Here is a 14,782-nt window from a genome sequence, read left to right on the forward strand (position 1 = left end):
ATTTTTTACAAAGAATGTGCCTGTGTGTGAGTATTTGGCAGTAAAACACTACGGCTGAAACACGGAAACAGCTGAGGTGTAATCAGTTGCCAATATCTATTTTCAGCTACCTAGATCTTCACCTATCTGTAACCTGACTGGTCCAGCGAGCTGTCAGTCAGCAATGACCGTGCAGCTGTCACAGGAATTAGCTGGAAGTGTGTGGGGTTTCCCCTTATCACAGAACACCAGTACATTCTCAGACAACCACAGACTGTTGTGGGTGTGTGTATTAGTCGTATCTTTGCCAGATATCTTGAGTCATATGTTGCAAGCCTCTACAAATTCATTAATGTGTATTCCAACCAAGATAAGTGTACATCCACAAAGGTTTTTCACTGAATAAAATACATTGTTCAAAGGTTTGGGGTCAGGTCCTTTTTCAGCAAGGATATATTAAATACTTTTTCAAAAACAGTTCTTTTGAACTTTATATAAAAGAACCATGATAACTTATCAGTTTCCGCAAAAATATTAAGCAGCACAACATTGATAATAATAAGAAATGTTTCTTAAGCACCAAATCAGTTTTGGAGGGATTTTTGAAGAATCATGTGACACTGAAGACTGGAGTAATGGTGCTGAAAATCCAGGTTTGCCATTACATGAATAAATTACATTTGAAAATACATTCAGATAGAAAAGTTATTTTAGTAATATTATATATATCAATTTGTCTTTGTACCTGAACAGCATCATCAATCATTACACTATTGAATTTGTTCCTAATTCAGCAGAAACAGTTTGTAGTGGCAGTAAAACATCAGGTGATGACTGAAATATAAATGTACGCATTTTGTCTCAACTCAACTACCAGCAAACTCTTTTCAGTGATATCAATTAGCTTTTGGTTTCTCACTCTGTTTCATGCTTAGTTTAGCACAAACTCGGTTGTGTGTTGTTTTATATCCATTGTCACATTGTCCTACGCCTCTTTGAGCTTTAGCTCTGTTATATGTAAATACATCTACCTGATCCTGTGGGAGAGTAAATTACACCATACAAGGATGCACTGATGGATGGAAGAGTATGTTTTTATTATCTTTATCATGGCAGCATTTTGCTTTCTTTGAGTGCCTTTTCATTTCAAGCAAGGCTTATATATTGTACTGCAATTTTAGAAACGCCTGAGCATCATTAATCAAATTAGTACGGTTAATGCTTCTGAAATGCTTTCAATTAAATAAAGGCAATGCAATTATTTATCATCTAAATGACTGCTTACAGATATGAGGATACACATTTACGATCGCCAAAGAAACCTGGGCTCATGATATAAGGATTTGAGTGATTCATTGGATTGATATAATATTCAATATTCATGGTCAGGAGTCGTGGAGTTCGGGAGGATTCTTAATCAAGGCCTGTGGATGCTGTGGGAATGTTTAATATGTTCATGACGGATGGGGTGAGTGGAAGAAGGCAATAAGACAGCAGAATGGATTGAGCAAGAGAAAGCTGTTATCCTCGTCTCACCCTCCTTTCCTCTAAAATCTTTTACCCATTTATCAAATCCCAGGGGTTGAGTTAATTGACTTCCTGAATTCAGTTCCCAAAAGGCAAAATGTGAGTCAGTGAGGAAGATCTTCTATGTATATTTGCAATACATACATATTCACACTCTGTTTGCCATGCACACACATGAACGAATCGTTTTTGCCCCGTATCTGACCTCACTAATTTCATCGATGGCTTTGTGCCTAATTTGACAAGTGTTTTGCCCGAAGGTATAATTTTGCAGAGTCTTTCCCTCCATGGGAGTTGAAACACAGATCTGGTTTATTTGTACACTCTCTCAGTGGGCTTCTTAAAGTAGGTTAGGTTGAGTTAAAAACCTCCCCCACCTTAAGGCAGATTAATACTGCTCTTTCATTAACCTCTGCGCCATTAAACGTCTCTGGTGTGAAAACAGACATTCAATATCCCGTTGAAGTCCTGCTGAGACAGGAACACAAGATTATCAATGGCGTGAGCTGTAAAGCGTGTATTGATAGATGTACAGTATTTGAGTGGGTTAGAGAGGGAAAGAAAAAAGCAGGATGTGTTAGATGATGAACTGCAGAGAACATTTGGTGCAAAGTGTGTTTATGTGGGGGAATCAGGGAGCATTGTCACACGCTTTGCTTCAAAGAAACTCAGTGTTTGTGCTAGGTGTCAGCTCTTTATATAATGTTTTCATATTTATCTTCTATGAATTAATGAAATCTATAATTTATCCTTAAATTGTGTACATTAATGTCAAGTACAGAGAGTGCTGTTGTTATGAGCTACCACACCGTTATTGGTTTTTAAAACTGAAAACAGAAACATAGAAAACATGGATAATTTAAACATGTTTTATTGTAATACCCTGCAAAATGCCTCAAATTTGATTGTGTACATCATTTATATATATAATATAATATATTATACATATAATTTAATTTAATTTAAAATTTTAATATATATATAAATATATAAACATATATATATAAATCTGTATTGTTGTTTGGTCTAAATAAATTACATCTTTTAGTTTGGGGTCAGAAAGGTTTTTTTGTGTGTTCTTCAGAATTTTTTTAAGAATGCTGAAAAATTGATCAAAATAAAGTAAAAAGTAAAATAAAGCAGCACAACACTAACAATGAGAAAGGGTCCTTAAGCAGCTAATCAGTATATTAAAATATGAAAATTCAGCTTTGCTGAACATTTTATAATATATGCAAATAAAAAAAAACAGTCACTCTGGACTGACCAAAGGACATTCGGTAGCAGTGGAAATAATATTATGTCAAGTTGAAGATGGTTGACCAAGAACTTGGAGGTTATGTAAGCCTTGTTATTATTAATTGAGAGCTTCAACTACCGTATTTTCCGGACTATAAGTCGCACTTTTTTTCATAGTTTGGCTGGTCCTGCGACTTATAGTCAGGTGCGACTTATTTATCAAAATTGATTTGACATGAACCAAGAGAAATGAACCAAGATAAAACATTACCGTCTACAGCCGCCATAGGGCTCATTGCTCCTGTAGTCTACACTGAAAACATGGAGCGCCCTCTCGCGGCTGTAGACGGTAATGTTTTATCTTGGTTAATTTCTCTCTGTTCATGTCAAATTAATTTTGATAAATAAGTCGCACCTGGTTCTAAATGAATGCGACTTATAGTCCAGTGCGACTTATATATGTTTTTTTCCTCATCATGATGTATTTTTGGACTGATGCGACTTATACTCAGGTGCGACTTATAGTCCGAAAAATACGGGTATATGACTAGAAACAAGCCAAGAATCAACATGCACTTATACTTTAATTATCAAATTAGTGTTTCCTAAAATGAAACCAGCCGACTCACACTAGCCCTCATTCTGTGTCCAATATTACATCATGAATTCACAGTTTTGAAGATTCAGATGGTCGTGGTAGATTGTCACTGCCTTGGAAAACAGATGCCTTCATGCTGAAAAGGATCCCTGAATCCATTATTCTGTCTGTCAGGACTGGCTCTCATGTTTTGAGGAAAAAGCATTTGTCACGTCTCTTCTCTCTCTCTTTCTTCTTTCTGTTTCTCTCATTCAAACCCTCCTCACTTTTTTATTGCCCGTGACACAGCTGTCGCCTCAGACGTGGCAGAATCGTGTGCTCTTTAATGTGTGCAGAGAGGCAAATTGCTGATCACAAACTCACTCAAGTGAAAAAATAAAAGCCAAAATAACATAACTCTAGCATTTCGACTATAACGCCAATAAATTCTCCTTTTGCATAAAGAATGATGATGCATAAGGCTGTGAAAACGTATATATATATATTAAAATAAATAAAGTGGTTCTAAATTTATATAAAAATTGTAAACTATAATTTCAAACATTTTTATTATTTAATACACAGCTGGTGCTTCAGATGTGGCAGAAAAAAAAATAGCCAATATAACTTTGTCTGGCACTTTGAGTATGTATATATAAAAGTATGAAATCATGTATATGCTTGTAATTATTGTGAATCACATGCACTGTTATTCCAAGTTCAGGACAATCCCACCTCAGACTGGGCCATGACTGGGTCAGTGATAAATCAAAGCAGGCATTTTCCTCCGGGGTTATCCGAGAAATTTGCACCAGGCTTTACAGCCTTTGCCCCTCCCTTCAGGGGGTGGACTAATGACCCCCGGCAACAGTGAAATATGACCGGAGAGCTGCTGCCAGCTCCAGCGGGATCACTTCTGACATCCAAGAGCTGTGCCACCATAAATCTAACTTCTTTATTATTCTCTCGTACTCTCTGTTTGCAATACTTTTCCTCTCTTAACTCTTTTTTCTGTGTTCCATACATATTTACCGTATTTATTTTCTCTTTCTGATTTATTGTTCTCATTAGCCAAGGCATGACAGTACACACTGCACACACATGCATATGCACTCAAATGAGCCCTTCATGAACTGTTTCAGCTCAATTACACACGCTTGCTTACCAAATGTTGCCATTATAGTGGCACGATTTAGTTAAGTGTGCAAATTGCTCACAACGATGTGTTGTAATTTTTCCTGGAGCAGACAAAGTACAAGCCAAATCAAAATCAAGTCATAGCACATTCATCACATCTGCGTTTTCTGTTGGCGCTATCATTCTCTGTGGGCTCTGTAAAACAGATGAGTCTATACATAAAATGTTAGCTTTCTTCTTATGGTGTGTAGAAATATATGTTTGACTGTAAATAAACAGAACTGAAAAGCTTTTGAACAAGCAGGCTACATGTACTGCCTTTGACTTACTCTGTTTATGCCATATGCTATAAATTCTTACAAGATACTGTATATTACTTCATGATAAGAGCCAGTAAGGTAGGAAGCTGATGATGTAATTCCTGTTTACTTTAGGGCTTGAGAACTTTGCCTTCAGCTGAAATGACTATAGCATATTGCTATTTTAAAGAGTGTTCACACCAGGTTTATGATTAAAACTTAAATCATGAAAAAAGGTCATTAATTAAAAAAATTATAAAAAAAGAATAATAAATAAATAATTACAATATATATATATATATATATATATATATATATATATATATATATATATATATATATACATTTTTTTAAAGTTCTCATTTAGTTTTTAAACTTTAAAACTTTATAAAAACCATTTAGAACTAAAAGAATTGAAAACATGACAAAAACAATTACGAAAAACTTTCAAATGAAATCAGAAAGTATAAAAATAAAATCTAATTCAAAATTGACCGGTCTCATAAATATGAACGTTCCGCAATCCATTTCATTCCAAACATTTTGTGAAACACAGAAGAAGCCCTCATGTGAAACTCCACCAAACCTTCACCTTTATTCACAAATCACTGAAACATTCCTTGGATCCTCAAACCTTAAAGTAAAGGCTTCTCTTTGTAGAATAAAACCCACTTTTGTGCAATGAAGCAGAGGGTTATTCAAGAATGGGTTTTTAAAATGGAAAATGTTTACTGTTTTATAAACCATGAGGTATTTGAACATAATCATGTAACAAAGATGCATTTGATCTGATTTGACCCACAATCCCAGCCTTGGGGGCTTGTGTCTGATGAACAAGAGGGGCTGTGTCTCTCTTGCAAGGTTTACACACCACTGATGTAACGGGTCGATCTTCCAACAACCTGACCTCCGTGTTAACCTTTGTGTGTGCCAGTGTGCATGTGGAAGGTAGTGGAAAATTGACCTTTGAGCCACAAGCTAGAGCAGAGATGCAAAACCTAAAGGTTTCAAGGGGATGATGTTTGAGAATGTGTTTGAGAGCAATAATATTTACCTCATGGTATTATAATATGAATATTGCCTGTATAAATTAAAAATAAAATTTTAATGTATGCATTTAGCAGACTCTTTTATCCAAAGTGACTTACAGTGCATTCAGGCTATCAATTTTACCTATCATGTGTTTTATATATATATATATATATATATATATATATATATATATATATATATATATATATATATATATATATATATATATATATATTTTTTTTTTTTTTTTACAAATATGTTAACCAGTAAGCATTATGCAATGCTAAATGTTTCAAATAATATTGTCGTGACAAGGTGTAATTATGTGCATACACACACACACACACACACACACACACACACACACACACACATATATATATATATATATATATATATATATACATATATAAAAAATTACAAAATACTTTTAATGTGTATATATATATATATATATATATATATATATATATATATATATATATAAATATATATATTTCTTGCAGTTCTGAAAATGGAAGGTGAAGTTGAGCAGTTTGAACTAACTGTGCGGTAGTATTCCTCGCATCGTTCTCTGTTACTGCACATTTTGGCAATTAGATAATCTGGGTGTGCATGCAAATAACCATACTACATGCATACTATATACTGCATAAATAGTAAGTGTAGAACAATAAGTGTGCTACTGACAACATACTCGAAAGTTCATCTGGTGAAATTTGTTCTCTCTTCCCATTTAAACCTGATACAAGAGGAAAGTTAAAAACTATTCCCCTGCAGTGACTCTGGTCATTTGTGAAACTATATGGCGCACGCGGAGATTGTAAACAAACTATTCGTCAATGAACAACGTTACCCACTACGTATAGACTAAATCAGCTTTAGAAATACAATTTGCTTATTTCTGGCGATCAAAACGGCAGCTTTTCAGTTGTTGTTTATTTAAAATTTCGTAAGAACGAAGCCTAAGATCAAAACGGTTGATGTATTTTTCTAGCTAAACGTTTTGAAAATCCTCCCTCCCGACTACACGTCCTCTGCAGTGTCCCACAGTGTCCACAGGGCTCGTCATGGCGCTCGGACGCAGGAACTCGCTTCCCCTGTTTTTCGTCGCTTTCTTCTAAATTTAATCTACCTGAATCTCTCGGAGTGAGGCTATTGCTCGGACTCGGGTTTTATTCAGATTTTTTTGCTGTTTCGACCAACGACTCAAGAGCGATGATCGGTTCCTTGCTGAGATATACAGATCTGAACATATAAACTTGTGTCCAACTTGGGCGATCAAGATTTCAGGATCCTGTTTCCAGGGCGAATTCCCAAGCTTGAGGAACTCGGGGAAAGAAACTTTTCTGGAAGAAGAGGAGTAGTGAGAAGGGGCCCTTATTTAAGGTAGATCTTTTGTGCTCTCACAAACATCACCGCAATCAAATGAAATGTAAACATCGAATCAAATCTTGTGAAGCTATGTGGTTACAACCAACATGAACACGAGTTACAGACGTTAGTTAGACGTTAGATAAAAGCGTCTGTCCTTTACTGTTTACTGTTACATCACGTACAACGTCTTTTAAAATTGTGGTTAGTTTTCAAAACACGAGTGATGATGGGTTAATTAGTTCCAGGAGTTATTTAAACAGACTCACGTACTGTAATTTAAGGTTGATGTATTTGTACCGCTACTCGGAAACAATGTGGCTAATGTTGGCTCTGTATCTATTAAATACAATACTGTTTCGTTTTATTCAGGACTTTAACGACAGAGAGGGCGAGGTTGAGTGTTTGCACTGAAGGTTTAAAGGGATAGTTTCCCCAAAATTGTAAATTCTTCATCATATACTCACCCTAAATGTTGTTATAAAACTATATACATTTCACAAAAGAGATGTTAGGGACTGACAGCCTCAGTCGCCTTTCACTGCATTCCCCCTTACAGTATAAGTGAACAGTGACTGAGGCTGTCAATTTGCTTAACCCTATCTTTTGTATTTTGTACTTTGTTAACTATATTTATTTGACTTATAACGTTTCTGTACACAATCATTTAGTTCAGATCAATTAGCTAGTACCATAAAGATGTTTGACTTTGCAGTTTTTATAAATTTTTTAGTTTTATTAGTCTGTATTCATTGTTCTGCTTGCCTTTATGTATCCTCTCGTCTTTTGATTGGGAACGTGGTAGTGTGTCAGTCGGGATAACCGGTAACGGAAGGATAGTGGATGAGGCTCGAGTAGGGAAAGGTCTGACGAGAGCACTACAGCCTCGTTTGGGCGCATTTGCAGTTTAGACACGAAGTCTCTTCTAGCCAACTCACCAAACGTGACGGTAAACTCTCTTTAGTTGTTTCAGCGTTATTTTTGTTGCCATTACCGGCGTGGACTGCATCAGTGTGTCTGGAACTAGAGAACAAAAAAATACAGAACTCTTAACAATTTTCATACCGTTCAGTTCAATCTCGGACGTGCTTTTTTTTTCTCTCCAAACGCGAATAGAATATCGTACTAAAATAATCAAGTTGTGTGCTAAATGATCCTCACTGTACACTGAGCTTACACTATGCACTTTGTACCGTTCCATCCAGTCTATGAATTTTATAAGGTTATGAAGTGGAAGTAAAGCTGCGACAGTTGAGATCATGGTTTCCAACAGTCCACACTTTGTTTTTGAGTTATCATCCCGGTATTTCTGGGAGTTCACTTGTTATTATGTATACTTTTATTATGTATATGTATACCGTATGTATACTTCAGTATGGCATAGAAGAGCGAATAACTGCGTGTATAGAGAAGTACCAAGCATACTGCGTGACCAGTGTTGTCTGATTCCCGAATGAATGATTCTTATGAATCGGTTCTTTTTATTGAATCAACAAACAGAACTAACAATTATTGCTAAATGTGTGACTGAATCATATAATAACTTAATTAATAATATTGATAGTTCATCGTCTAGCTGACTACGTCTTGTATTATTATTAATATTTTTATTTTTTCTAAAATCCTGTCAAATGTGCACAAACTACTAGCTACTACTAAATATTGTAGAAACATAATTTTCTGTAAAGTTGCTTTGTAACGATTTATTTTGTAAAAAGCGCTATACAAATAAACTTGAATTGAATATTGAATTAAAAACACACATTACTGTATTTCACTAATACAACTTACAGTAATTGAATGCAGTAAGAATGATATTTTTGAAGTATTTATTTCTCAATAGTATAAAAAGAAACATTTTGTATTACAATCATTGAGGAAGCAAAATCTGAAACAGAATCATTTAATTCATTATAATTCCCAATCCTAAAGATATGTTTGTAGCTTATTTACTGGTCCAGTTCTTAGTGTTTCTGCAGTTTGTCCCAAGTTTACTGTGCATTTGAAAAGCAATTTAGATCTTTTTGAAAATCCTGGATACTGAAGAGACAGTTTTCTTGAGAAACTCTCTTTTTACATCCTCATTGCATGCTCATGTGCCTTCCATTGAAACCATCAAATGTCACACGTATAATGGTTTATAAGACAGAAGTGTCATGTGATATATTTTTCTTTGATTCTTTACAGTGAATGCTAGAGACATGATCATGACTGCGGCATGGGAGTGACGTGACATCAAGATTGGACTTTCCCTCCAAACAGCCTTATATCCACACACTCACATCATGTGCTTCTCTCTTCGGAGAGGCAAAACTGACTGAATGAACGACTACGCTGAGAAAGATTGTGCGAGTGTGAAAATGGACGAGTCTGCGCTCCTGGACCTGTTGGAGTGTCCAGTGTGCTTGGAACGGCTGGATGCTACGGCGAAGGTGTTGCCGTGCCAGCACACATTTTGTCGGCGCTGCCTGCTTGGAATCGTGGGGTCGCGTGCAGAACTGCGCTGCCCAGAGTGCCGCACGCTAGTGGAGAGTGGCGTGGATGAATTGCCTAGCAACATCCTCTTGGTACGGCTACTGGACGGTATGAAGCAGAGACCGAGGAGGACAGGAAGCGTGCATGGCACATGTACTAATAGATCTGCAGTGGCAGGAGTCCGAGCGCAGGGAGCTGGAGGAGGCCAGAGAGATCCAGGTCCCACAGGGGTACAGTCTCAGAGGGTCCAGGCCAAGAGCACTCCAGTTAGGGTGAGTCCCATAAATCAGACAGATCTGAAAAATGCACCTCATTACAAATCCAGTGAAATACTGTAAACATTTGAAAACACTGGTTCACATGCTGGTTGTGTGAAAAAGTGTGTGCTTCGCTTTAAAGCACGCAGTGCAAACAAGCTTGATAAGAGGATTTTTAGTTTTAGTTTGACAGATACTTTGCCAAAGCAATGGTGCAAAACACAACTTTATGATATAATGAGGAGTTTGGGGTTTATTATGAAAGTGTGGCAGGCCACCACATTAATGTGGTTTAAATGGAATTGCTGTTTATTATTTAACTGTAAAATAAAAGACTATTTAAGAAAAAAAAATCATAGTATAACTGTAAAATTACGTTACTGATATTAATGGCTGTCTTAAGAACTTCAAATTCAAAACTGTCAAGCTTTTTTTTTCGCCAGTCGGTTTATTCACCTTTTTTTCAGTGCGGTAGTAAGCCGTTTTCTGTGTGAGACTTCTGATTCATTAGCTGCTATAGGGAAATAACGAGAATAATATCAATGTGCATTAAACAGTAAAACTGTATGCACTACATACCATTGTCAATACATTAATATAATAAGGTAAAAAATACCAGTTTGCAGTTTTCAAGCAGCATAACGAGCTGTTTTTTACAGCTGAAAATAACTGGAAGGGACTAACACCAGAAGCCAGACCCATTAAATTTACTAATGGCCATAGCCATTCAAACTTGAAAAATAAGGTGGATAAAACTCTCATTTTGGTAAAATAGGCTAGTTGATGCATTTAGGTAAGATGTCTGGTAAGACGCTTTATATATGTTGCATCGCAAATGCAAATTGGACGGGTCATGAGTTGCTCTTGTGTAACTGAACACAGTGCCACACTTCACTCTAAAACATGGAGTGCACATATTTATTTAATTTAATCACAAATTTTGCAATTGTGTAACTACACTGAGCCATGTTGCAATTTCAGTTTAGTTCGATTAATCGTGTTGTGCTAGCAGATGGTGGAGAGAATCTTGTTAGCTCAAACCATTTGTGCTTCTTCTAAAGCAACTCAAGCAGCTGAGGTAAGCCTCCTTCCCTGCTGGGAAAAAGCTGCATTAACTGCCTCTTATCCAGCACTTTTTTATTGTCTTGTGTATCTGGAGATCTTTATTTCTCTTTCTATGCGAGAGGGGATAAAAAAATCAAAAACATTGCAAGCGGACACTATTGTATTTGTGGCTGTTTGTGTCCGAGTGAAAGCACACACGTTTCTGCCAGTGTAACTTTCAAACAAAGTGTCCCGGTGGATCAGGATAGTTGTCATAGCAGCAGTTTTGTGATTGTGTGTTTTGTTATGTTCCACCTTTTGGTTTTGCATGGTAACAAACACAGGTGTCCCTACAATAAAGCCCTCTGTCGTCTCGCTCTCACAGACTTGTGGGACAGAAAGAGGCCTCCACCCAAAGCATGATGGGAGGTGACACTCCAAGTCAAACATCTCCGGTCTATAATCTTTTAATATCCTTCTTTTGTTGTTCATAAACATCAGTGCTGTGAAATGACAGCTGGATTGGCCTAATAAGCTAGTTGTCTCTCTCCTATTAAACCAACTAAAAAAATTCTACTTCAAATAAAGATTTTTTTTATTTTTATTTTAAATTGTAATAATATTTAAGAAAAATTACAGTTTTACTTTATTTTTGGTCAAATAAATACAGCCTAGGTGAGCATAAGAGACTTCATAGTTACCTACAGTTACCGACCATTACCGTCAATCTTACCGACCCCAAACTTATTTAAAATTTATTAAAATTGTACATTGATCCATTTTACTGTTACTGAAATGTAGCTTTAGGAATCGATAGATATTAAAATTCTAGCCAATACCTATAAACTGATAATTAAAAATAAAAATAAATAAATAAAATTAAATTAAATAATGTTACTATTTAACACGACCTTTTTTCTGTGAACCACCTCTTTCTGAATATATCGTCTATTTTCAGTCCATGTGCACTGCAGTGTGTGTGTGTGTGTGTGTGTATGCTTTTTTTTCTAGTCTGTTTTCTATTTCTGCACACATTAAACCAGAAACAAACCACACCATTTTTCAATTTACCTTTGTTTGGAATGACTAAATCCTCTAAGTGATTACACTTGTTCTTTCTTTAGTTGGCATCACTACAGTAACACCTCTTCCCTATCCCAAAGTGCCCTTACCGCAAGAACATAAAATGATCAAATCTGATGAACTCTTCCCACATAGTCTTTTCTAATTAGCCCGTCAACGGAAATATCACGCTTTAGGAACACAGTCATTAGCATTAGGTTGTTTGCCAGAGCCGACTGAATCCAGTAAAGTGAGGTATATACGGTTGATCAGTACTGTGGGCTTAAAAAAAAAAACTCTCACATGATCAGACTTGGCAGTGATTGTTTCTTATCTTCTCTCTCTTTGTGCCCGCTGTGTTTTCACGCATCAGTCTGTTTAAGGGTGTATCTGTGGTGGTATAAACAGCCGTGCTGCCGGTGGAAAGGGCTTTTTGCAGCGGTTGTACACTCTTAAAAATTGTCCCGTTAAAAAACAGTAAGTAACTGGCAGCACAGTTGCCAGCAAGTTACTGTTAAATTAACAGTGTCTTGCTGTTGCTGAAATTTACAGTTTGTTACTGTTTTTGGAAATACAGCATAAAGCTGTTATTTTATAAATTAACAATAAATTACTGTCAAAAGCATTAACAGTTAGTTGATGTTTTATTTTTTACTTTTAACTGTAAACAACAAACTGCTAAGAAAAAAAGGTGGAATTATTTTTCTAGATATTTCTTTAATTTTATGAATTAACCCTTTGAAGTCTTGCTATAAAACCATGTTTTAATACAACATACAGATATAGCCTTTGAAACATTAAAAATTCAACACAAAGTGTAACTTCACATTTGTTTTATTAAAACTTGAAAACTTGGAGGAAAAAAAAGCCACTTTAAATCACAAAATATTCTCAAAATTAGTGGCTGATGCAAGTGGAATGACTAAAACTTAAGCCTCAGAGTAAACTTTCGTTTAACTGAATAAACAAATAATTTACATAACATTAGAAAAAACTAAATGAGTGACTCAGCGAACTGCTGAGAGAATAAGAATTACTAAATTATTAGTGAATAAGAGTTACTGAATGAAGAAATAATTCAATGATGAATGAAGTCAAAATGTAGGTATTCAATGAACACCTGAAAAAATTGTGCGACTTAACACACTAAAAGCATGTTTTTGTCATGTGTGAAGAGTTTGTGTACGGTGTGTGTGTGTGGTATGTCAGTGGATGAGTGAGTTCACTTATATGAAGTCCCACTCAAAGTCCATTAGCTTCTTAAGTAGACTGGCAACCCGAGTGTTGACTGATTTCTTTTTGTGGCCGACCTTCCCTGTCCGCTTTGATAGGACTTGTCCACCCTTGTTGCCTTTTTCAGGATTTATTCCAATGAAGCGCCTGAAAAACAAATGCATACATTCAGAATTAGTGTGGGTAAAATTTTACATAACGAGAATGTGAATAGAAATTATCATATGATTCTAAGCATCTAACCTCTGAATGAATTGCAACGTGGATGCAGCCTCAGCTTGGTACTCCACATTGAAATTGTAGAAAGTTGAAAACACAGCAGCAAGTCCAGACAGAAAACTTGGCTGGATGCCCTCAAAGATTATTTGCCCCTCAAAACTAATCATCCATTTATGAATGCAGCTTCCTGGTTTTTCACCTAAAACATTTCAAAGAAAAAACAATGTCATACAGTCATATAACACTAATTTTCTACTGCCAGATTGCAAACAAATGCAAGGGAAACTGAAATGATTTTACCTAGTCACAAAGCCCTGTTCTTTTAACATAACATATGCATTTCAAAATGCTGATTGTGGACTGGTCTGGACAGACACTGAAGTCAACATGTGCATTATACTGTGTATTGTGAAATAGTTGCTGCAATTTTTATGATTTATTTAACTCAATATTTTTGCTCAATACAGTTGAAGGGTTAAAAAAAAAAGTAATGAATTAGTCCCCCTCACTTTCAAAGAGTTTTCATTTTCAAAACACAAATGAAACTGTTTTTAATATTCTTTCATAATTTCTGTTCATCCATTAAAAGTCCAGTCAAAACCAGGGTAAATGGAAACTCAAACAAGTACAAAGACAACTGGGAAATATGCAGGAAGTCCTAGAAATAATCAAATATACTTGAAAAAACAAGTAAGAAATATGTTTCCTGTACTTAGAAGCTTTAAATGAGTATTTCACTTTCAGAACAAATATTTACAGATAATGTACTTACCCTGTTGTCATCCAAAATTTTCATGCCTTTCTTTCTTAAGTCGTAAAAAAATTATGTTTTTTTTTTAATGAAAAATATTTAAGGAATTATCTCCATATAGTTGACTTCAATGGTGCAATGATGTGGACTTTAAGATGGGAATAAAACTGAGTTAATGTATCACATTTGACACTACACAAGTCAACATGGCATGCAAGGTCTACTGCTGGGTACAAATGTGATCTAGGTACCACCACACACTCATTGTGTTGTCTGTAAAGATGTGATTTTAAAGCTGCTAATTTAGGAAATTTCCTGTTACAGTCCTGGATGCAACAATGAAGAAACAAGTTAGGGGTATTGCTGTGAATCCTCATGTGCTTCACATAGACCACTGGAGTACTGCATTGCTGCCCGCATAACTGACACCCAAACATGCTGACAAGTCAAAATGGACAGTCTTTGGGAACGAAAAAACGTAACTCAAAAAATCTCAACAACAACAAAAGAAAATCTCCACAAAAATAAAACTGCCATTGGCCTACTGTACTGGGTAAAGTAACATTGCAATACAAAC

At 35.7% G+C, this 14,782-nt stretch overlaps 1 protein-coding gene across 1 annotated transcript in view; it reads left to right on the forward strand.

Annotated features, from left to right (window-relative positions):
* The first annotated feature begins 6,848 nt into the window (after positions 1-6,848).
* Positions 6,849-14,782, forward strand: part of LOC113062770 (E3 ubiquitin-protein ligase SH3RF1-like) — a 47,527-nt gene continuing 39,593 nt past the window's right edge. The window contains exons 1-2 of the mRNA XM_026232731.1: positions 6,849-7,179; positions 9,352-9,911. Coding sequence (XP_026088516.1) covers positions 9,486-9,911 — 426 coding nt within the window. The 5' untranslated portion in view covers positions 6,849-7,179; positions 9,352-9,485. The remainder of the gene's footprint in view (positions 7,180-9,351; positions 9,912-14,782) is intronic.

This window comes from Carassius auratus, chromosome 45 (genome assembly GCF_003368295.1).
Source record: "Carassius auratus strain Wakin chromosome 45, ASM336829v1, whole genome shotgun sequence".
Taxonomy (NCBI): domain Eukaryota; kingdom Metazoa; phylum Chordata; class Actinopteri; order Cypriniformes; family Cyprinidae; genus Carassius; species Carassius auratus.